The 24,793-nt window shown below is 48.5% G+C and overlaps 1 protein-coding gene across 1 annotated transcript; it reads left to right on the forward strand.

Moving 5' to 3' along the window:
- Positions 1–633: 633 nt before the first annotated feature.
- Positions 634–23,398, forward strand: LOC116943860 (C1q-related factor-like). The gene is made up of 3 exons (XM_032957128.2): positions 634–1,836; positions 10,746–11,486; positions 22,944–23,398. The coding sequence occupies exons 1-3, from the start codon at positions 1,678–1,680 to the stop codon at positions 23,121–23,123; spliced, it is 1,080 nt and encodes a 359-aa protein (XP_032813019.1). The 5' UTR covers positions 634–1,677; the 3' UTR covers positions 23,124–23,398.
- The last annotated feature ends 1,395 nt before the right edge of the window (positions 23,399–24,793 follow it).

The raw sequence follows: 24,793 nt of genomic DNA on the forward strand, positions 1-24,793 counted from the left end.
TCACAACCTCCCACACCTCGCCTCCACGCTTCCACACCCCCTTCATTATTTTGTTTAGAAGCAATGCCACTCCCTGTTGTTTAGCAGTTTCCTGCCCCGCGTGGAGGAATGTTTTCCCCCCATGGTGACTGGAGCCAGAACCAGTCCACGAGACCTCCTGCATTCCACAGAGCTCCAGGCAATACCGGTCCATATCCCGACCGAGGAATGGAGTGAGATTTGCAGGCACACACATATGCAGATACACAATACACCATTCGGACTTCATGAACCAGTACGCTTGTGGTAAATGTCAATTATCAATGGGTCACACGTCCAGAATAGTCGTTCTTACACACAACATGCTTCATCATTACCAAGCCTACAACTGCAGTCTATTTTCACTGCGCTTTCCTAGAAAATGCTGTTTTGCATTTCATTGACGCGAACATTTTATCGCATTGTTTTTTAATGCTTTGTGGTTACATCCGTTTCACCTTGTGCGTTCAATTTATGTTGCACGTTAGAATATGTATCAAATGCCGTTGATTTATAACAGTTGCGGTTTGAAAATTGCCATTTCTGTTTGACCCAGTTCTCCGCTGTAGCAGTTCATCACTGTAAGTAAGTAACCTAATGTAATAAATTACCCAGCTTTCACATATTGTGCATAGATATCGATGGGGAAATATATGTACGCGCTGATATAATAGTAACACATTCCTAATTCACAGATACGTGAAGGAGTAACCAAAAGACAAACATAACTTCTAACAAAATACAAACGTGGAAAAGGGAAAACATTAACACGTATGTTTTCGCAGTCAATTTTATGATTCATAATTGCTTTTGATTGACGATTTTTTTTCGTTATACCACGTAATGATCTGGGCAAAATATGTGTCGTCACGACCGTCCACCACCCAACATCAAATTAAAATTGTAGTGCTGTTGTCGAAATCAAATGAAGCATTTGTGGGGTGGTGGAGGGTCTTTGCAACACAAGCTAACCCCAAAAATAAACAATTATGAACCATGAATAAGACTTTACACTATATATACACACACACAGTATAAAGTTCATGGTTGACGTAAATATTTTCAATAGACAATAAGGTAAAATAACAGCACGAGTTAACATTCTTCAATCCGAGCGTAACTTTGAACGGCGCACAACAGTGGAACATGAATTTATTGCATGCGGGTCTACTTATACGTATTCAATTATGTACACCGAGCGTTAAAACATAACAACACCGATAGCTTAAATAGACAAGTCGCTCCCGACAAGACGCTGCACCGGAGAGACAACGAGAGGAAATGTGAAGTTCAATCCCCGAACGCAAAACTTGCCACAAGGCAGGAAAGGAGCGCGAAAACCAGCCCAGCCGCTCCACAGACAGACACGCAGAGGCGTGGGCGCACAGAGAGAGGAGGCAGTGGTGGTGGTGGTGATGTCGGCGAATTGTCGAGGCTGGGGAAGGGTTAAGAGGAGACCCCCCCACACACCAGCGTCTATCAGAGACGCGCACACACACTCACACTCCAGTCTAGCAGAGAGCCACTGCACCGTTGTTACCGGTTTCATCCCCCCCCCCCCCTCAACAACAATCCTCTATCCCCACTCACACTTCTTCTTCTTCTTTTCATTTTGTTCTCTCATAAAGGTGACCTTTTTGTTAAGGAAAGCTGCTCCCCATGTTGGGCCGGTCGCAGCATCCCTTGCCCCAGCAGCAGCAGCAGCAACAGCAGCAGCAAGTGCAAAGGGCTCAGACACAGCAAGGAGTGCCTAAAGAAAGAATCTCCAGCCAAAGACATCCATCCACCCAGGCGCGACTCGCTCCTCCGCCTGCCCAGGTGCGTGCGTGTTTGTCTGTGTGCGCCGTGCGTAGTGTGTCTCTGTACATACGGTATGCTAGAGTGCCTATCGTATTGCGTGAGACTGGTCCGGAAAAAGAGGAATGTTACAATTTACACTACAGGACCTTGTCTCTGTGTGTATGTATGTATGTATACTAGTGTCCCTGTCGTATGGTGTCAGACTGGCCTCGTCATAGGAATGTGGAATTTACGCTACATGATCTGGGTTGCTGACGGAGATGTGCACCGCCCTGTCCCATGCGTTGTTTGAGTAGCGAAACACTTTGACTTGCTGTGCAGAGTACACTGCCTGTGTTTAAACAGGTGACGTGATGTGTAATATCTTTGTTGTTACAATTTATGTGATATGGAAACAGGGTTTTTACAGGATCTACACAGTGTTGTGTTTTGGAAAATATTGCATAGTCGCAGAGAGTTATTACACATCACGGTGTATAACACTGGCGTTGTACGGTAATACCATACGCATAGCAAATGTCCTTTCTTTAGTCACGTGAGATCCAAGATTGATGACATCTTTGTTACAATCGGCATCTAGGGAACCGTAGTTTTATAAGGAACACAAGCACTTAATGTGTACCACGTGATTCTCAAATGCCACATACTGTTGATGCGACTGGAAAATATCAAAAGCACAAAGTGTCTTCTTGCTCAAAACAGCAATGTGGCATTTAATAGTGACATAATGTACGACCCTTTCTCAACACACTGCTGGATGAAGGGCTTCCTATAGCGTGTCGGACGCGAGGCACTGTTGTACCATTCTTCACCATGCCGTGGTCAGTTGAGAGTTGGTGAATGGGGACTGGTTCGGATGTCGCTGCTTTCGTAGTGGCAGCTCGCTAACTGCTGTGCCATCGTTCCACCAAGTAAACCATGTGAGAGACCATGACCATTTGTGATTTCTGGTTTCAAATAAATAGCAAATATCTACTATCTGGGTAGATTAAATAAAAAAAATTGCAGGCAATTCTAAGATGTTACATTTTGCTCACACAGGATCTTTAACTTCTACTCTACGGCAGATGGAGCACTTTGGTAATTAGCACCACATTTTATTGGCAGGGCTCTGCTAGGAATGGAGCTTTGCACTCATTCACTGAAAATAAATACGGCTCAGTGGCAAGTGAAATGAACTAGTCTCTCGTCATCTGCAGATGCCAAGTACTGATTCATTCCCATGGCAGTTTGGTCCAACAGGGAATTCCCTGTTGGAGTGTGCAAATTGAGTGCCTATAGAGCCTCAACAAGCACTCAGGATTAACCTTTTGTAATCACACTTGGAAAATACCAAGACATTAATATCTTGGAGTCATACCAATGTGACAATTACACCACTGGCTCAGGGCTGTCAATAGACGTGAACATCGCCCGATGCTCATTCGAGTGGGCAGGCATTGACTTTACATTTCAAAGTTCCTACTGCTTACAAACTGCTTACAAACTTACCACGAAGGTATGCGTGTGACAAAGATCTTGTGCGTACATTTTTTCCTACAGTCTATTGAACTGCAGCTGCCTTAGAACTTACCTGGGTGGTGCTTTGATGAAAATACTCAACCGACAATCAGAATTGCAGCATGTTGAAATCCTGGCCATGGGTCTACTTAGAAAAAAACGATCCCTCCGTGGTGAATGAAACCGCCGCCTCGTGTTGATTTCAACAGTGGTCATCCCACGGAAAGAGAACCAGTCGCGGGAGAAGAGGAATGTGGAATTTCCAGTGCAGGGTCGGCGTTGAAGGGGGGACTTATGCCCCATTGTACATTTCAGCATGGAGACAATTCGATTTTGTAGCAGCTCTGTGCAAGTAAAATTAAAACAATCGTTTGGCTTTTTCGATCAGGTTGTCTCCGGGGGCAATATTTCACACATTTGCGCAACACAATATAAGCTTTTGACAGAATCCTTGGCCTTTAGCAGTCATAATTGAGCCGCAGGCGGTTAAACAATTGTCTGCTGAAGCAATTTATGCGAACTGCGGCACATCTATATATGGTACGTACAGTATAAGCTAAAGTGAATACGTAGAAGATGCGTAATTCATTCGATATGCAATTGCACTTGCAATGTTGTCAAATGAATACATTGATTAAAAATATATATACGTCTCTCCATGCTCTTAGCCAGTGGTGGAAATGCCACTGGCCCAGTGGCTTTCTGAGTAGAGCACCTCAACCAGTTAGGCCACGAGTGTATGTTGATTAGTCGAAAATGGTTACTCTACATTATTTTCATTGAGGATCATAATCTTCATCATAATCCCAAAGAGATTAGCACATTGTTTCATGACCTCGCGAGACCGCTGCATAGTTTTGTATAGCGAAGACCCTGCCATAGGAATGTGGAATGTCAAACACTGGATCATGACCGAAGATGAGCACCATGTGATGCTCATTTGAGCAAGGGAGACACTTTCACTGTCTCTCGTCTCCATGCCAACAAATTAATCGCGACACATTTAAAACAATTTACCGCACATACCTTCTATATATACACGTCGCGTACGTGCGCGTACACACGTGTCCGCGCACGTACGTAACGTATATGTTCGTCACAATCAATTGTTTTGTCACTTTGCATCGGACCCCCGTATCCAGAGCAAATGCCTCGATGAACTTCGAGCTGTCTCGTTTCATTTCATCCAAATGTTAAATCGGGCAGCAGTGGCCCCTTGAGCAGCAGAGGCTGCTACTAAATTAATCTCAGTGAAGGGAAAGTTGCTTTCTTTCAGCCGTGTACAGCTCCGCTAATTGGCAGGGCCTTTTTTTTGTTACAATGCACGCGTTGCTAACCTTGTTGAACATACAACATCGAAGTGGTAATTACGAAAAAAAACCGGTTAGGTCGATGGAAGGATGGGGAGAGGTTGGGGGGTTGGGTTAGAATGTACATGTCCCTTGGCACCCATTGCTCATCCTGTCATAACCATGTCCTTTGGTCCGAGCCACTTTGTAACGAAGGTCATGGTTTGATTCCTGCTGCTGCTCCTTGGTAAGTAGTATCTGTGAGTCATGACTATGTTTAAATTGCGCTGGGTGGGACCATGTGCGAGATTATGATTTACAACTGGAAGGTTGCGAGTTCAATTCCCAGTTGAATTGACTGAGTCAATCAACCTTATTCCCTGGGGTCGATAAAATAGCTACTCATTTGTGGGATGCCAATAGGGGTGGTGATTGTGGAGTAACGGGAATATGGCATTGCCACTGATGGCTCGGGCTCTTTGATTGACACATTACTCATTTGTGGGCAAAGACGAACATCCCCCATATATCCTAAACATACGGTTTGGGCAAGTGCTATTAGCGAGCACCTATGAAGGCCGGCACGGCACACGTGGGGGTGGGTGGTCAACACCACGCCCGGCCGCCTTTGTTTCCCCAGTGCTGACGTTTACACACCGCACCATGTACTTATTTGTTAGCTCAGTCGAGCTTGAGGAGGCCCAGGACCAATTCAAATAATCACCACTGATGTTAGCCGTGGCCGGGAATTGATTAAGAGGTTAATAGTGTAGTGCGCTAATCGCTACACTACCGCAGAGTCGTACAAACAACAACAACAACTGCCATTCGCCACTAAGTGGTGGTGACGTCACCACGGCGCTTGTGCCAGGTTATATGCACCTTGAGGCCACGTTAAGTGTAGAACGCCCGCTGGCAGGAGGTCACAGGGCAGACCCAGGTGCCACGGGTCGACTGACTGATATGAGTGGCCGATGCGCCACCTGTGCCCCCTACTGTGCCAACTTGCTGTGCTTTAGCCACTCAGCACTCCGCTCATTGTTGTGGGCATCGCTCCTCGCCCTCCGTTGTTGTTGGAGGGCAACTGCCTCTAACTGCCCAGTAGCATCCTTCACGAGTCTCCTCCACAGAGGCTGATCTTGACACCACTGGTACCAGTCACCGGCAAGTCCACTCAGCTCCATATCCTCCTGTACCACATCACTCCATCTCTTCTCCAGCCCGTGCCGCACCCGTTTAGCCTCCTCTATCCAGCTGAACAAAAGCTGTTTAGGCATGCAGTGGCTGGACATGCGGGCTACATGAACCAGCCAACTCAGCCTTGTCTGCTGGAGGAGCTCACCGATGGGACTTTGTCCAAATCGTTCAAGGATATGTGAGCACTTCACACAATCCAGCCTGTTCAAACCCAGGATGGATCGTAGGCAGGCCAACCTAAATGTTTCTAACCGGCAAAGATGTTTCATTAAGGGGGTCCACGTTTCGCAAGCATAGAGAAGGGAGGGCATGAATGACTGTGGCCAAGAAGACCTGAAGCTTCGTGTGGAGCGACAGACCAGGTAGCTTCCACACAACATTACGCGACTGATGAAAAGATAATGCCACTTGACTGGTTCGGAGTGAGACCTCTGCTGTCAAACTGTAGCCGCTCATGAGCACACTGCCCAGGTATGGGAAGCTCTCCCCTCTCTCTACAACTGCCCCATCACTAATTGAGAGTTGTGTGGGTGGAGTGCCCGATGGTACAAAATACCCAGGCACGTGCCTAGTTTTGGTGGAGCTGATGGTAAGGCCCCACCTCTTAATGGCACGCTCCAGGTTCAGCAGCAGCGCCTCCAATTAGCAGATCATCGGGATATGTAACATGGTTGACCAATGGGGAGCCATACCTTGACCGCACCTGGGTATCGATCAGCTTCCCATTGTATCTGTACCAGATGGAAATTCCTCCGGTACAGTAATCGAAGGCTTCATGAACTACATGGTCGAAATAGATGTTAAATAATGTGGGAGCCAAAGAACATCCCTGTCGCACCCCAAGGTGTACAGGGAATGGCTTCGACTCCCGGCCACGTAGTTTTACCCGTTCCCGCTCACCATCATGAAGGTCCTTCATGATTGTGAGCAGAGAGTCGGGGACTCCGAAAGTACGAAGAACCCAGAGGCCAGGCCTACTGATGTTATCATAGGCCTTGACCAGGTCAATAAAGCAGAGATGTAGGTCTTGTTGGAATTCCCTCCACCTCTGCTGTAGCAGATGGACAGAAAATTAGGCATCTGTGCAGGACCGCCGGTTCCTGAAACCAAGCCTCTCCTCAGCGTGCCTAACAAGGCGATGTTGAATAATCCTTGCCAGGACCTTTCCCGGCACACTGAGGAGTGAGATGCCCCTGTAGTTGTTACAGTCTGTGCGGTCACCCTTCTTAAAGAGGGGGACCGCCAGGGCACCAGGGCATCCCTCCAATCCTGCGGAACCCATCCAGTGGTCCACACTGTTGTTATGTCATGTAGGGCAGTCTGTGCACAAACGCCATTCTCCCTCAGCATTTCGCTTGGGAGATCATCTCTGCCCGGTGCCTTTCTTGGTCTCAGACCCTGGATCGCCTTCAGTACTTCCTCAACAGATGGCACCTCAGCCAGCCACTCACAGGGGTGACTTCTTCCTCCCATATTTGAGGCACAGCAGCCTCAGCAGAGTAATTCCCACTTTACCCTATGATGTTTTCAAGGCTGAGGGATTTCCCCTCCCCCAGGACCTCACAGAAATGCTCAGCAAATCTGAAAACCTGTTCCTGGGGATCAGAGATTGGATCATCGTTCTTTCTCCTAATGATGGTAATAGGTGTGGCGCTGCAAGTTACTTTTTTGATGGAATTAAAGAGCGATTTGTGATCGTACATACATGCTAACACGCACACACGTGTACTCGTACAGTCACAAAAAGCAATCATACACAGACACGTCGTACTCACGCACACGAAGATAACACACAACAACAACATACGCACGCTTAGTCAGATCACTAACTTACACGCATAGATTTATATATGCATCAATGCAACACACTCACACGGTTATGCTAATATGCACACACATGCAAAAAAGACAAAACACCCTCCTATGACCTTTAACCTGTTTGGCAAAGTGCTAATAGCGAACGTCTATTAAAGCCAGCAGGGTGTTTGAAGGGGTGGTGTGCCCAGAACCTTTATTTCCGTAGTGCCAATATACGCACACAACACCAGCTATTTAAGGCTGAGTAGACCTAGGGGAGGCCCCATGATGGGTTAAAATCTAACTTGCTGCTGGTGTTAACTATGGTCAGGAATCGAACCCAGCCTCTCCGGGATTGTATCAAAGGTCACAAACCTCAGAAATAATGCACATGGACACACAATCACACACAAATGCACTCACACCAAAAACGTCCCCCGTATAGCCTTAACAGGCTTTTGGGGCAAGTGCTGTTAGCGGCACGGCGCACCAGGCGATGAGTGGTCAACACCACGCCCGACTACCTTTGTCTCTCCAATGACGATGTTTACACACCGCACCAGGTATTCATTTGTTAGCTCAGTCGAGCTAGAGGAAGCCCAGGACCAATTCAAATTATCACCACTGATGTTAGCCGTGGCTGGGAATTGAATTAGAGGTGAGTAGTGTAGTGCGCTAATCGCGACACTACCGCACCCCAGATGCACATCACTCGCATGCAAAGACAAAGAGCTCCCGTTTAGCCATACACGCAACTTGACACATCTAACTCCATTAACTCAGGGCTCTATTTATAGCTCGGGGCACCTTCTGCGTGGCTATTTATGCGAGGTACAGAGCGTTTGTGAGTCTGGCGTTTAAACCAAACGCACAACTTGAGCAATTGCGTAACTGCTCACTCAACGTTACTTTCAGCACGTGGGGCAGGGTTGGCAGGTTCTAAACTATAATATTAAAACTATGATGTGAAAACTAAACTATATTTATTTTACCAGATAAGGCCCACTGAGCTTTATAGCTCTTTTTGAGAAGCGACCTATCCACAAATGATAGCTCGACAAAGTGGCATATCATGTGGAAATGTACAGCAGCCAAATATTCTAAACGCATGTTTCTAAATGTGGAGGGAAAAACGGGAGGACCCGACGAAAAATCCACGTAACCATGGGGAGAGAGACATGCAAACTCCAAAAATGCAGGCGTCAGGGTCTGGATCAAACCCACGACCTCCTGTATACTAGGTGAGGTAGTTAATGTCTCCGCGGTGCCACTCTGGCTCCAGCTCCGGTAAGTTCAGCTCTAGTTCCGGTTGATGGGATCGCGGGGAGAGGTGGCGACGGCAGAAAAAGGCGGATTGCACCAACATTCAGGGCGAGGTGAAGCAGTCAGGATATTGCTGTGTGGTAGCGTTGGTAGAAAAATACTGGAGGCAGATCCAGAGCTCCAGTTTGAGCTCCGGGCCTGCTCCAGTGCCCGCTATTTCCAACGTAGAGATTTAAAAGACGATTCAGGAGCCAGATTCTGGACTTGGGCTCTCGAGTGTGGCCAACTCGAGTAGTGGTTCACCATTCACAGGTGGCCTTCCACCTGCATTCCAATGTCTATTACCATAACTATGAATAATGCTATTATTAAAGTATTAAAGCTTTCGTGACTGCATAAAATTACTCATTGGTTTTTTCGGTAAAGTCATGTATGTAGAAATACAATAAAATTAAATTAAAACAAAAAACAATCACGACGTTTCGATCACAACGCAAGCGATCTTCATCAGGTGTCAAGAACAAATCACGGAGGTAAATACAACAAAAAATAATTTCAGAGGAGTGTTAACACTCTTCTGAAATTCGTGGTCCGCCAGGAAGTGTCTAACTGTGTTGTTGGCCTGACTGGATGTGCTTCACATAATGTTTTTCAGGTTTGTTGAATTCTCGTCTCTCATCTTTTTTGTTGTATTTACCTCCGTGATTTGTTCTTGACACCTGATGAAGATCGCTTGCATTGTGATCGAAACGTCGTGATTGTTTTTTTGTTTTAATATAATTTTATTGTATTTCTACATACATGACTTTACCGAAAAAACCAATGAGTAATGTTATTATTGTATATAGGGTGCGGCCCCAACAATTGCGTGTTCATGCCACTGCTGGCAGAATGGCCTCCAAGGGAGAGCGATCGCCAGAGTAGCGTTTGGTTTACTCTTCCTTCGTCGGCCAGATCTGTTATGCACCTCCGATTAGCACGGTCGGCTATCTACGGCGCGAAAAAAGTTCAACATACATACGTAGACATGTTGGACGAGGTGTGAGTACCCACACTTTACCCCACCACACGTGACCTGTCGACTAAATGTGGTTCACCCATTTATAGTCGACTGCTGGGTGGACAGAGGTGGGTGGTTTAAGAAACTTTCACCGTTTTTTTTTCAACTGCCTTAAACCTCCGAATTGTGGCCCATTACACCACGGTGGCTTATCCGCAGTGTATATTGGTGCAATGGAATTACTTTGAGATTGTGTGTTAAAGTATGCGATTCAACAATCTGTTCAATGATGTGCATACGTTTATGTGTGTCTCTCTAACTGCCCTCCTGCCTGCCTCCCTTCTATTCCTCTCATCCATCTACCCACCTGCCATCCATTCATCTATTTGTCGGTCTGTCCATGCATCTGACAATCATTCTGTTCACTCACTCATCTGTCTGTCCACCCATCTGTTCATCCACATGTGTCCATCCATTCAACCATCCATCCAACCATCTGTACACTCACCCACACTTATATCGATCTGTTCACCCACATGTCAACACATCCATCTGTTCATCCGAATATACACTTGTCAATCCACCGATCAACTCACCCATAAACTGTCCATTCATCCACTCACCACCCATACATTAAACCCTCCATCCATCCACCAATCTCTCTATTCATCCGCCATCCATCTGTTCATCCATCCATTAACCCGCCCACCCATCTATATGTCCATTCATCCGCCCACCTATCCATCAATCCTGCCCTTCCGTCAAGCGTCCGTCCATCCATCCATCCATCAACCCGCCCATCCATACATCCACCCACCTATCACATCAATCCATCCATCCACCCATCTCTCCATCCATCATCCCTCCATCAATCCGTCAAGGCGAAGAGCATCACCCCGGTCCCAGTGACGAAGACCACCAGCGGCGGCACGCGTCCCGTCTTCGTGAACCTGCGGCGCAAGTGGCTGGTGACCGCGGCCGTGGGCGTGGTGATGGTGCTGGTGCTGCTCATCGCCATCCCCGTGCTCGTCTACTCCAAGCACGCCGCCGTCACGCACGAGATGCTGGGCACCTGCCGCACGGTATGTGACCCCTACCTGCACGGACGCGACAGCGCCGACGGTTCGGCCGACTCCTCGGGCGCCGCCGCCGCCTCCTCCTCGTCCTCGTCGTCCTTCACCCCGCCCACCACCATGCAGCTGTCGCAGGGACACAAGGGGGAACTGGGCCGCTCGGGGCGGCCGGGCCCTCGGGGTCCGCCCGGAGAGCCGGGTCCCCCGGGTGCCCGGGGACCCCAGGGCGAGAAGGGGGACGCCGGGAGGCCCGGAGTCCCGGGCCACGCGCTGGGCGCCGGGTCGAGCCAGGGGGCGGGCGGCGCGGTGAGCGTGCCCACCTACTACTCTGCGCCCAAGATCGCGTTCTACGCGGGGCTGCGCAACCCGCACGAGGGCTACGAGGTGCTGCGCTTCGACGACGTCGTCACCAACCTGGGCAACCACTACGACCCGGGCAGCGGCAAGTTCACGTGCTCCATCTCGGGGACGTACTTCTTCACCTACCACGTGCTCATGCGGGGAGGCGACGGCACCAGCATGTGGGCCGACCTGTGCAAGAACGGGCAGGTGTATATATATACTTATATTGTGCATGTGCTCACAAGCGGTTGGTGCACGATGGTCACGGGAGATCGGGAAGCCGCACCCGCGACATTCTCGCGCCCACCATTGTCGTGATGTCAGCTCGCAGGCGGTTCAGGGCCACGCGTTGAAGGATGCGTGGTACCAGGTCTTGCAGGACCCAAATCGCGACAGGGGCCCATTGTGACTCAAATCCACTTCCAGTTCCGAACACGCTCCCCTTGATCTTATCGTTCAGCAGCAGAAAAAAAATAGCTGTAAATGTAAAATATGGCAGCGCTACCATAGTGTGATGGGGTTAGGTGTCCTTTATTGAATTACATGGTCCCAGATTCGATTCCAAGGTGGGAATGGCGTGCTTTTAGCATGTTTTACAATTTTGTCATATGGACAAGTTGTCACATACGATGCCACGGTGGCGATATGTTAACTACCTCGCCGGATATACAGGAGGTCGTGAGTTCGATCCCAACCCTGACGCCTGCATATGTGGAGTTTGCATGTTCTCCCCGTGATCGCGCGGGTTTTTCTCTGGGTCCTCCAGTTTTTGCCGCCACATTTAGAATTAACGTGCGTTTCGAGTATTTCGCTGCTATAGATTGTCACACGATAAGCCATTGCGTTGAGTGATTATTTGTGATAGCCAGCTCGCTTCTGAAAAGTAGCTATATAGCTCAGTGGGCCTTACCTGGTAAAATTTAAAAAAATTAAAATGACTTTGACAATCTCACCCCATGCCCTGCTATGCCTGTCCCCTCTCACCCCTCCCCTTCAGTATTCACATTTGTGCTACCACCGAAACGTAATGGTTAGAACGCAGGCCCTGCAGCCGTCAAGCCTAAGCAGGGTCAAAACGTTTTTTTCCTTCTCACATGGGCACAGAGCTGGGTGGCCTGGTGAATGTTCGACGTTGTTATTGCCGGGACCGGTAACGCTGTACAATTATAATCGATGCGGACTTGTTGTGCGAAACTTGCACTCGTATGTATTGCCCCTAACAGGGTTAATTATGGGCTGAGTTGACCGTCAGTCAAGCTTTCAATTTGTAATTTTTCGATAGTTTTCTCTGCCGACAGTGCCACCTAGCTGAATAATCGTACTTTAGGAAGGGCTTGTTTTTGGTTCTCGATATCCGACGTTTCGTACCAGATTCTGAATGAAGAAGCTCCTAGCACGGGGAGATAAACGTCGGATATCGTGCCGAACCACAATCAGGAAGCACATCAGAGAGCCATACAGCGCAAGCGCAAAAAAACCTTTGCGGTAATTATGTTGGTTATTGATTTTATTATCAGCTTCCTACTCGCCACACCATCTAGTATAGGCACCTGCCACCGTGCCACTGGACTGGAACTATTTACGAGTCAACATCAAGGTGTCTTCATGTTCAAATGAACTAGCTGGTGTTGGATATGCCATATTCTCACGACAGGGGCCAGTTTATCCATATTATGACCTCTGTCGATGTTATGCAGTGATTCCCATTTCATAAATCCACCAAGGATTGCAGCACTGATATAGTGGTTAGTGCAACTGGGCTATGAACCCAGAGAACCTGACTTTGTTTGCTGGCCAGAGTGGACATCAGTTGCAAGTTATACAGGAACCCATCACTAACCTGCACTCGACAGCGTGGAGAAGTATTGTCAAATAACCCCCTTGATCAACGTAGTGTGGGATGGCCTTCATCCAGCAGTGGAATCACAAAGGCTAAATCTTAGCTCATTATTCTCAATTGTTTTCGGTATCGGCATCTTGTCATGAGATAGATAAACTTAGGCGTGCAGAGCATCTTATATCGTGTCATGAAATGGTGCGCATGAAGATGTCACAAAAATATTTTTGAAGTCGTTTCAAGAGATCTCTTATCCACACTGGGTGTCTAGATTTTGAACAGCCCTGTTAAAGAGTGTCTGTCACCTGGCAAGATTCTACAGCTGTAATATTCAAAATAGATCTCGAATATAGAAAAATTTGGTTGCAAAAATCGAGCTAAATATTTCGCTAAGAGTCACCGGTGACCAGACATGTGGGTGCCAAAGCGTTGTATTTGAGACTCTGGTTTGATCACGAGTGGCTCGACTACCTGGGTTCAAACCCATGCTCCTCAGGAGTGCTGCTACGGTGTTTTTACTCAGACATGGAGAAAGGTTTCTTTGCTCAATGGGGCTTACCCAAATAAACGGACTGATTACTCTCTTTTTCACTTTCTTTGAGCAAAACAAGCTCTGGCAAAATGTTTCTAATATATTACACCACTGGTATGCATAAAACACTTGCAGCAGAGCATGGAGGAGCGCTGTCCATAGCGTTGTGTGAGCAATGCCTGTTGATGCGACTTCAGAAGTAGTTCTGCAGTCAGGGATAATGTCAAGAAGTGCACGCTCTGACCACCTGTTTGTCAGAAAGTGCACGCTGTGTCAAAAAGTGCACGCAAGCTTGCTCCCATTGGTAGATATTCAACATTTATCAACCAATCATGGATAACAAACCCAAGACGTTTTCATTGGAAGATATTTAGCCAATCCTAGACCAAGTAAGCCATGAACCGCCCCGACAGCTGCATCGACTGGTTTCATAACTCCTTTTGCCTTTTGCCTTGAACGCACCAGCCACCATTCGACCCCGTCAAGCTATGTCTTCCAACGCTACGAAAATCGACCTCATGCGATTGTACGGCCACGAAGAACTCGAGTTGGGTATGATTCTGGGCTCATACGCGATCGCCACTCAATTTCTGTACGAGTGAGCGTTCAATCACGACTTTCAGATTCATAAAGTCAACAACAAAACGGGTGGTGGTCACGGCAAGTTCGCGTGTACTGACGACCATTGCGACTGGCAAGTACACGTACGCAAGTCTCGTGCCAAAGCCACCAAAGACAAGGGGGAGGTATTTGTGCTTCGTGGGGGTCATGATGACATGTGCACGTCCGTTCGCAAGGCGAAAGCCCATCAGCTCGCGGCTTTGGGTGCATTTGTGGCTGATGTTACCGCCAATCCGAAGGCCACTCGCAAGGTATTGGCCACGGGTGTCCAACTGCAATGTGGCGAGGACATTTCCAATCGGTACTCGCTGACGTATCGAGCCAAGCGCTTGGTTTTGAACACGCTCAACCAACTGTGGAATTACTCCGACATCCCTGGTTGGTTGATTGCGTTTCGTGATTTTAACCGGGATCGGGGTGCGACTGTGGACTTTGACTTGGACTCGGATGGTCGGTTCTTTCGGATGTTTATTTCCCCTGGAAACATTGGTCGCATGATGGACGGTCTGCGTCCGTACTTGGGTTTCGATGGAGCTCACTTCAAGCACCACGGCTACAATGGTGTCATCTTCAATCTCATGGGTTGCGATGGCGATGGAAAGAATGTGTCATTGGCGTACGCTTTTGTCCCCAAGGAAAACGAACAGTACATCGACTGGTTCTGGAAACGTTGTATGATTGCTGGAATTCCTCTCACCCAGTTCCCACTATTTGTCGGCCATTCCAAGCCAACCATTGCCGCTCAAAAAATCTTGCAGGATAAAGGCTACATGATTTGTTTGAAATTTTGCACCATTCACATTCAACGGAACTGCCAGTCTATCGAACGTGGGAAAAAGCCGCTGGACCAATTGATCCTTGCCGTGCAAGAGGCCAAGTCCGACACTGCGTACAAGACCAAAATGGCCGAAGTCAAGGCAACTTATTCTGATGGAATTGCCGAATTGCTGGAGAAAATTGACCCGGTCATGTGGACCGTTCATGCCAACTCGGACTCGTCGAACGATCAAGCGCGACGACTCTTTGGCTGTCGCAGCACCAATTTTGCGTAAAGCGACAATGCGTCGACTCTCCAGGACGAGACTCGAACCTCCGATCCATGCGCCGCCATCAACATTATCACGACGCGTTTTTCCACCCAAGCGTCCAACCGAAGAGACAAGGCCGAGGCGTTGATGGCCGCAACTCCACAGCGCAGGTTGCTTGATTGCGGAAAAAAACTCTTGGCCGATGAAAATAAACTCGCGGGTGCATACATGGTACACAAGGCTTCCCCAACCGTCTATTCTTGCTGGCACACCGGGACTTCGCTGAAAAAAAAAAAGTTTACCCAACCGGTGGTGTCAACAACTCGCCATGCTGCACTTGCTCGACGTATCATCACATGCGAGTACCCTGTCGTCATATCAATGCCACCCTCCGCTCGATTGAACAAGACAGACGAATCGAAGAAGCCTTCCATTCAAGTTACTTGGTATCTGGCCACTGTGCGGCGTTTGCCGATTCCTACGTCTATCTACCAGAAAAGCCCACCAAGGTCGACATACCAGTACTCCCGCCGCCAATGTATACTCAAGCTGGCCGGCCCCGGTACAAGCGCTTCCTCAGCAAGGGCGAGTCTGCGAGTGGCTCAAGTGCTGTGTCTCGTGGCCGGTATGCATGCAGCAATTGCGGCCAGTTTGGCCACAAGAAGACCAAGTGTCGTGTGCACGGGCCAGCAGCAGCCACCGTCAAGCCCGCAGCAGTCAAGTCCCCACTTTTCGACCTACCATTCGACCGGTTGAGTTCTTTTCGATCGACACCACGTTTGGAATTTACGCTGACGTATCGGACGACGAGGGCCGGTTCAATTATGGTGGCGACGACGAGGGACGGTCGGATGATGGTGGCGACGTGGCGGATGATGGTGGCGACAACATTGATTTGGGGATACCCATTCGAGCGGAGGCCGGGGGACAAGCGACTGCCAGTGCTCAAAGATACGACGCTGATGCAGCGGTAGGCCCTACAACAAGTACGACATCACGCCGTGCCAAGAAGAAACGAGCGCCCCGCAGCAGACAAGCCCCATGGCACGCAAGTGACAGCCCAGCTAAGCGACGCGATTGAAGTGACCAAAGCGGCTTCCGTCCAACCTGCGCGATTTTGTTCTGCATTGAAATTGTGTGGTTTTGTATCTTCCAATGAAAACGTCTTGGGTTTGTTATCCATGATTGGTTGATAAATGTTGAATATCTACCAATGGGAGCAAGCTTGCGTGCACTTTTTGACACAGCGTGCACTTTCTGACAAACAGGTGGTCGGAGCGTGCACTTCTTGACATCATCCCTCTGCATTCAACTTCTAGAGCCAATCAAATGGGGTGTCAAGCAAAATAGGTTGCAGATATCACCTTCCACATGGCCTGGGATTTAACGTCGGCCCAAAATTATTTCAATTGTTTATTAGCCATTACGCAACCAGTCGCTCCACACAGATATAGGATATGCACATGAATAAAAACACACACATACATACACACGCGACAATCAGAAGATCACACGTGCAATGACATCCAGTCTAGGGTGAATAAAATCAGTACCACTTACTGGGAATTTCAACAGTGGTCATCCAATGTACAGCCTGTCCCCCATGCTGGGATTGTGGAATTTCCACCACTGGCTCAGTGCTGCCGACAGAGATAAGCACCCAGACACACAGTAACACACACACAGATACAAAGATCCCCCGTGTAGCCTCAACAGACTGTTGGGGCAAGTTGCTGTCAGTGAGCACCTATGAAGACCGGCACGGCGCACGAGTGGATGGGTGGCCCGCACTATGCACGGTTGCCTCCCGAGTGGCGATGTTTGGACACCCCGCCAGGTACTCATTTGAGTCAACCAAGGGGAGGCCCAACACTGGTTCAGATAATTGTCACTGGCATTGGCAGTGAGCAGGAATCGAACTAGGGTTGCCAGGTTTGCAGTGCAGTGCGCTAATCGCTACCCGACCGCTCCCCATTGTCACATACACATCACAGACATATACACAATGATATATAGAGTGTTGTGGCAAGTCCTGTTAGTGAGCATCTAAACAGGGCAGCATGGGGCTGAGTCGACCTAAGAATGGGTCAGGACAGGTTTTGTTACCGCTTGCCACCGATGTTAGCTATCGATGTGAATGAAATTGAAGTCATCAAGTCCATTGCGTGGGTATGTTAAACATTGTCACTACTCCCTGCACTTACAAAAACAAAGACTTTAACAGACACACATATGAGCACATGCACACGCACGCACTCTGCTATCGTATGCGCTTTTGGAAAGCTCATCAGGCAAAGTCTTTCTCGTCGCATTCTCACCCGGAGAACTTATTGTCCCATGTAAGCAAGCGGTCAGACACAATCCATATGGCAAGATTTAGGGGATTGTCCGCCGGGGTGGAAATTAACACGTAACGAATGCAGCTAATGAAGTGCTTAACTTGCAATCCATTAGCGGTACGCTAATGCATTTCCATTGTTGTCTCGGAGGAGCTGACACAACGCTCCATGCATCGCGTGCTTTCAAATGCGCTTCTGCGACCGTCTGGAACGCTCTTCCATCCGATATTAGGAAGCCACTGGAGCTATGAACCTTTAACTCTAGATTGAAAACTAATTTCTTTCGAACTAATTTCAGTGTTTAGTGCGTTGTCCTTCCTCCACGCCTCCGATAAGCAGGGTTGTCTACGTACGGTGTGAAAGAAGTTCAGCATACATACGACGGTGTGCTGTGCAGTGCTTCAGTACAGCCAGAGTGTGTGCGCGCTCAAATGAGCAAGGGGCATGCCGCACATCCGCCACAAGACAAGGGATGGAAATTCCTTATTTCTATCGAGGGGGCCCAAATATAGGATGAACACTTTAGGCTTCTTACAAATTGGTTCTGATTGTATGGCTCTGGGAGCATGATGGGCAGAGTTGACCCCTGGCCGGAATTTCAACTATTATCTTTCCACATAGGCTTTCGTGACAAATAGTATCATTGATGATTGATTTTTGGGTTAAATCGCAGAAGTAAGATGTGTGTTCTAAACCCTCCTCCACCCGACACAGCCAAATGAAAAAGTTGTCACGCGAACAATCCTGGCAACCGACTGATAATGCAGGTTGTTACTATCGGGCGAAACTTCGTGCCTATTTGGTGACGATTGTGAGATTACACTCCAACACACCAGTGTAGTGAAGTAGTAATAATGCATTGGCACGTTTGTTCACGTGACAACTTTAGTGATTGACTGTGTCAGGTGTTGAAGAGATTAGAGCATACATTTCACTTATGCGATCTGACCCAAAAATCTATTATGAACCGTAACATTCCAATCGTCAGTTGAGTGCTTAGCGATGTTGCCGTCAGGATAGATTTATACGTGATGCCTGGTAACACTTTTTTTTACTTATTGTGCAAATATACTCCTGAGATAGACTTTGTGTATGGTGTTAAGGGATTCATGATTGATGGCAGCGCAGCATCGCTGGGAAGGTGCTCGACTCACAATGGGCATGTCGCAAGTCAAAAATCCCCAACATAGACCGTTATTCCTCTGCGATCGATAAAATCAATGCCACTTTGGGGTAATCCAACAGTAATTGTCTTACAAAGAGAGACCAGCCTTTGCCAAAGTAATACAAAATTACCACCATTGGCTCAAGGCCAGCGATGGAGATGGGTGCCGCCAAAGTCTTGTTTTGAGCGGAGAGTCAATTCCGGGCCCCATTCACGTGGAGTTTCTTTTCCACACTTTTTTTGCGGAATTCCAGCGGAACGTTTGACAAATATTTTGGGCAGATTTGTCACGCGGAATTTGGTGAAGCCTCAGATCTACACACATTTCCGCAGCTAATCAGTGGTCAAGGGGAGGGTTGGTGGAGAAGAGAGCTGTGCATGCTGACATCATCACGCTCGCCCCTACCAGCTGACCCAGCCGACCAATTGGCCTTTCCGGAATCGTCTCACACATGAACACGCACAGGCTAACGTGTGTGTCTGTGTGTGACAGTTACTCCACCGTCCGCCAAGGTGTAGAACATGTCGCGAAGCCAAAGACGGCTTTGCTATTTGTAAAAAAAACACTGTTCGTATCATAATGATGCTGATGATGGAGTTTGAGGTCCTCACACACCTTCCTCCTCTGTCAGTCACGCTTTTGGCAAAACACGTTTCGGAGCTCAGGATTTTTCAGTCCTTAGCCCTCAGATTTTGAATGCTCTGCCTAAAGAACTGCGCTTGACCACTGATATTCTAAAAACCTACTTATTTCCAATGCCATTTTAGATAAACTAGAGATAGTTTATTGTATTATTACGATTACATTTTTTTTCTGATAATGATAACTGAAGGTTATGATGATAATGCAAAATGAAGATCCAAAGGTAGTTGACTGAGATCTGGATGTAATTTTTTGACGAGTAAAGATGAAAGACGGTTATAAACACTGCTCGGACAGCATGCGTGGATAGCAACAATTCCTAGATTCCCAAAGCACAAACAACAAAAACTCCTTAGCCATATTGGTTATTAAATAACACAAACGTACAAATTTCGATTTAAAGCTTTCGTGACTGCAGGGATTCATATTCTTGGTTCTTTCGGTAAAGTCACGTAGAAGAGAAATAATAAAATAATAAAAAATTAAACAATAAAAAGTGGCCACTTTTTTCAAATTTTCTTGCTGTGGTTTTTCACACCTGATGATGATTGCTTGTGTTGCAATCGAAACGTCGCGATAATTTTATTGTTTTTGCTTGTATTATTTTATTATTTCCCTTCTACGTGACTTTACCGAAAGAACCAAGAATGCAAACGTACAAATTGACACTGCTGCCAAGCTGCCACTGACTCACATCACCCATAGCTGCGAATTTTTTTTAAAATTATGAACAATATTGTTCGCAAAAGCCGACGTGTTCAGCCTACATGTTAAAACTGTCATTGAGCTTATCGGGCAGTGCTACAATTGTACAATTCTGGGTGTTCGGCGGTGGCAAGCGCACCGCTCTATTCCCGATCACAAAATATGCTCGCGGCGGGTGGCGTCTGAACCAATCTGGAGGCCTCCTTCACAAATCTGCACCGACCAAATGTGGCGAAGCATGCTCAAAGCAACCGTTACCGATGTGTGCCACGCGGAATCCTTCGCACCTCTAAATTCTCAGTCGCGTCCCCTCTTCTGTGCAACGGTGTCGTAGAAAGCAGCAATCCGTGGTACAATAAAAAAAAATAATGTGCAAACTAAATACACTGCCAAGCTATGAGCCAGACTTAAAATGCTGCCAAAATGGGAAAATACCCCTGGGGTTTATAGACAAGCAGTGTGGCAAGATAAAAGGTGGGTCATTATCTTGTAATTATAACGAGAGGAAGCAGCAGCAGCAAAACTGCTTTAAAAGTGAAAATTGTTCTCTCCTCGTAGCAGTAACTTAATATGCTAATTATGGCTGTGAAGTCTTCTTGGTTATTTCGGTAAAGTCGCGTAGAATTGAAATAAAATAATAAAAATAAAACATAATAAAATAAAAAAAATTCTCACGACGTTTCGGCCACAACACAAGTAGCCTTCCTGTGCTGCGGCCGAAACGTCGTGAGAATTTTTATTTTATTATGTTTTATTTTTATTATTTTATTTCCCTTCTACGTGGTGACTTTACCGAAAGAACCAAGAAGATGAATCCCTGCAGTCACGAAAGCTTTAAATCGAAATTTAAGGCCTGTGAAGGTTTTGGTGGTTACATAAGTAAAGTTTCTCTCTGCTATATATGTGTGTGTGTGCCCATATCCATTTGATCACTTCGCTGTGGATAATGAAAGAGCTCCATGCGAGAGGACGAACGCCGTTCGTACAAATAGACAAAAAAAACTCGGCAGGAAAAAAATCAACGAGTAATGGAATATTCTTGGTTCTTTCGGTAAAATCACGTAGAAGGGAAAAAAAAATTCTCACGACGTTTCGATTGCAACACAAGCAATCATCATCAGGTTTTATTATTTTATTATTTCCCTTCTACGTGACTTTACCGAAAGAATCAAGAATATGAATCCCTGCAGTCACGAAAGTAATGAAATATTGACCGCAGGCTCCATGATTGATATGTAGAAGCATATTGAGCTTCTTCGAGTCTAGAGAGCGCTGTCCGTGCTTCGAAACGAGCAGCGCTCGGCGCTCGCTCATCTCTCTCGACGGCCTCAAGTTGGTGGATGAGAACTCTGGGGTGGATGAGAACTCTGTGGTGGATGAGAACTCTGGGTGGATGAGAACTCTGGGGTGGATGATAACGCTGGGATGGATGAGAACTCTGGGATGGATGAAAACGCTGGGTGGATGAGAACTCTGTGGTGGATGCGAACTCTAGGATGGATGAGAACTCTGCGTGGATGAGAACTCTGGGATGGATGAGAACTCTGGGTGGATGAGAACTCTGGGATGGATGAGAACTCTGTGGTGGATAAGAACTCTGTGGTGGATGATAACTCTGGGATGGATGAGAACTCTGGGATGGATGAGAACACTGGGATGGATGAGAACTCTGGGATGGATGAGAACTATGTGGTGGATGAGAACTCTGGGATGGATGAGAACACTGGGGTGGATGAGAACTCTGGGATGGATGAGAACTCTGTGGTGGATGAGAACTCTGGGATGGATTAGGAGAATATCTCATACGATGTGGGTGATTGCAATGAAAGCTTACATCACACTGCAGTGCACGAGTTTGGGGCCTTCCTTTAAGAACACGTTAACACTGACCACAGGCCTCAGTCAGGCATCCCTGTGAGTGTACGCCGTCGTCTTAAAGAGGATACAGAGCGACAGAAACAAAGTTGGACGCAGAATTATAGTTACAAATCTTAATCTAGATTTGAAGTTTTCGTGACTGCAGGGATCCATACTCTTTGGTTCTTTCGGTAAAGTCACGTAGGTAGAAAATAAAATAAATTAAATCACGACGTTTCGATCGCAACACAAGCGACCGTCATCAGGTGGAACAGATACAGCAGGAAAACTGCTGACATGTTACAGATCTTGTTTGGTGGGTGACCGTTTGTAGATGTCACAAAGTTGGCACGAATACCAAACGTGAACGTGGACGTAACTTGAATGGATTACAACGCGTAACTTTCTGTGCTCAGTCTTTATTGTACAGCACGGACGATTGGTTACTGAGGCCAATAATTCCAATGTTTTTGATGATGACGTTTCGCGTTCGATTACACGAACCCATTTTAAAATGGTTCCCCACCACTAACCCCCCCACGCCCTGTGGGAAAACACCGAGAAGGCACGCTCCAGTGTGCCACGGCCGATGCCTACGATGTCACCATCATGCTGGCACCCTCGCAGAACTCCCATGCAGCGGCACGCATCGATTGTCATCGGCGGGGACGTTCTTGTTCCCCAACAGCCTTCACGCTCCCCGATTGGTCGAGCCATCCAGAGACGTTCACTACCTCGCCCGGTTTACAGGAGGTCGTGGGTTTGCTCTCGACCCTGACGATTCCTTCAATGAGCAGATATCCCCCGGGTCGACGTTCATTGGCCGTGTCCCTCGCGTGTCCCCCCACCCCCCAAATGTCCACCACCCCACCGCGTGTGTGCCCCCCACCACCCCCGCGTGTGCCCCCCACCACCCACGTGTGCCCCCCCCCCCTAGGTGCGTGCGAGCTCCATCGCGCAGGACGCCGACCAGAACTACGACTACGCGAGCAACTCGGTGATCCTGCACCTGGACGCGGGCGACGAGGTCTACGTGAAGCTGGACGGCGGCAAGGCGCACGGCGGCAACACCAACAAGTACTCCACCTTCTCAGGCTTCATCATCTACGCGGACTGAGCCCGCCCGAGGGGGGCCAGGCAGGGAGAACTACCTACAGCCCGGACACCCCCACCCATGCCCCCGCCCCCCCAACCACCAACACCATCACCACCACCCCCCTCCTCCGCACCGCTCCTCTCCCACCGCAAGCCTCGCCATTCGAGCCGCCCCCAAAATAATAAAACTCCCCCGCAGCTCAAGTCGCGTCGTGCCCAGCGTGCACGCGCAAGCGGGCCCAGCGGATTCTTCCCAGCTCAGCCTGCCTCGGCCGATCAACCCCCCCACTCCCCCCACCCCCCCCACTCCCCCCACCCCCCCCCCACACCCCCCCCGTTCCCCACTCACCCCCGTTGCGCGTTCATTGCTCACTGCGAGCGTAGCGCCGGAATCAGAGCGATGAAATCGGACACGCGGCGGCATCACCGATCAGAGATTTGCCCCCCTCCCCCGCCCCCCCGTATATGGAAGAAAGTCGGCGGGGGGGGGGCCGAACGGGGTGGGGGGGGAGGTGGTGTAGAGGATGGGGGGGGGGTCTTTACACACATATGGTCACTGTGAAACGTGGATCAAGGTTTTTTTTTCATCGCAATCGATTCGGCTCTGTCCATGCGGCGAAACCGGCTAAAAGTTGATCGGGGCAGCCTTCTTAAAAAAAGGTCGATCCGCTGCGATCCATTGCCATCGATGCATATGGGCAATCGATATTTGTGATCGAGCAGTCGTGTGATAACCCCCCTCCCTCCCCCTGTATTTGATTGGCGAATGTCAGCAAGATCGGCGATGCCGACGCAGTCCTCCTGTTGTGCCGCTGGGCGCGTGCCGGGTGTCCGTGCTTCCTGGGGGCGATGGGTTTTTGCGTGCGCTTGGCGATGGGGGGGGGGGGGGGTGTTAGTGGGGGGGTGAGTGGGTAGGGGGTGTTAGTGGGAGTAGTGGGGGGTAGTGGGGGGAGGTCACGTCCTTGCCGATGGGGTCGTCGTTGCGGCCCCTGGCGTTGAGGATTTTTTTCGAGGGCTCGGGCGGCCGTGGAGTCGTTGGGGGTTTGGGGGTGAGGAGTTTGATCAACCACCGGTGATGTCGCTCGCAGGGTGGCAAGTTGGTGGGATGGCGCTTGATGTGTTTGGATGAAATGAGTCGTGGGGCCCGTGTGAAGTTATTTTGTGGTGGTGGGTGTGGTGAGCTTTGGGGTGGGGAGGGGGTTATTGCGAGCCCTGATGCCTAAAACGTCAAATGAAGGTGAATGGGTTTGGGGCCAAGCCCACGGACCTGTACTTTCGGGGAATGATGTGTTCCAAACAACGTGGACGCTTGTGATCAGCTTACCGCAAGGAGATCATGGCAATCCCATGGTGAATACTCTAGTTTGCTAGTTTGAGGGCGTAGTCAAGGTTATTGTGAACAAGTGCTAACAACGGTGACTTTTTTGTCCGCGCGATTACTTTCATTTTTACATCTTCGATAAATGTCGTGAAAAAACAAATTGACAGGGGAAACGTATCACGTCAGCAGCCTGGGGGGTTCGTGCACGGGACAGCAGCAGCAGCAGCTGCCGATACGTGCCGATCACGACACAAAGACTCGGAATACCCGCGACCTCGTCAGTTTTCAGTAGCCAAACAGGGTTGAGCCCAAACAGTGCACACACAGGTTGTCCCAGGGCCCTGGGGCTCGGCGCTGGTCAGGAGGGGCCA

Source organism: Petromyzon marinus, chromosome 19 (genome assembly GCF_048934315.1).
Source record: "Petromyzon marinus isolate PM22_M1 ecotype Great Lakes invasive population chromosome 19, UKy_Petmar_22M1.pri1.0, whole genome shotgun sequence".
Lineage (NCBI taxonomy): Eukaryota > Metazoa > Chordata > Hyperoartia > Petromyzontiformes > Petromyzontidae > Petromyzon > Petromyzon marinus.

Excerpts from the sequence above, each read along its gene's own strand:
- LOC116943860 (XM_032957128.2), top strand. The coding sequence starts at position 1,678 with ATGTTGGGCCGGTCGCAGCATCCCTTGCCCCAGCAGCAGCAGCAGCAA. Across the intron at positions 1,837-10,745 it reads TCGCTCCTCCGCCTGCCCAG|GCGAAGAGCATCACCCCGGT; the intron begins GTGCGTGCGTGT and ends CAATCCGTCAAG. Across the intron at positions 11,487-22,943 it reads ACCTGTGCAAGAACGGGCAG|GTGCGTGCGAGCTCCATCGC; the intron begins GTGTATATATAT and ends CCCCCCCCCTAG.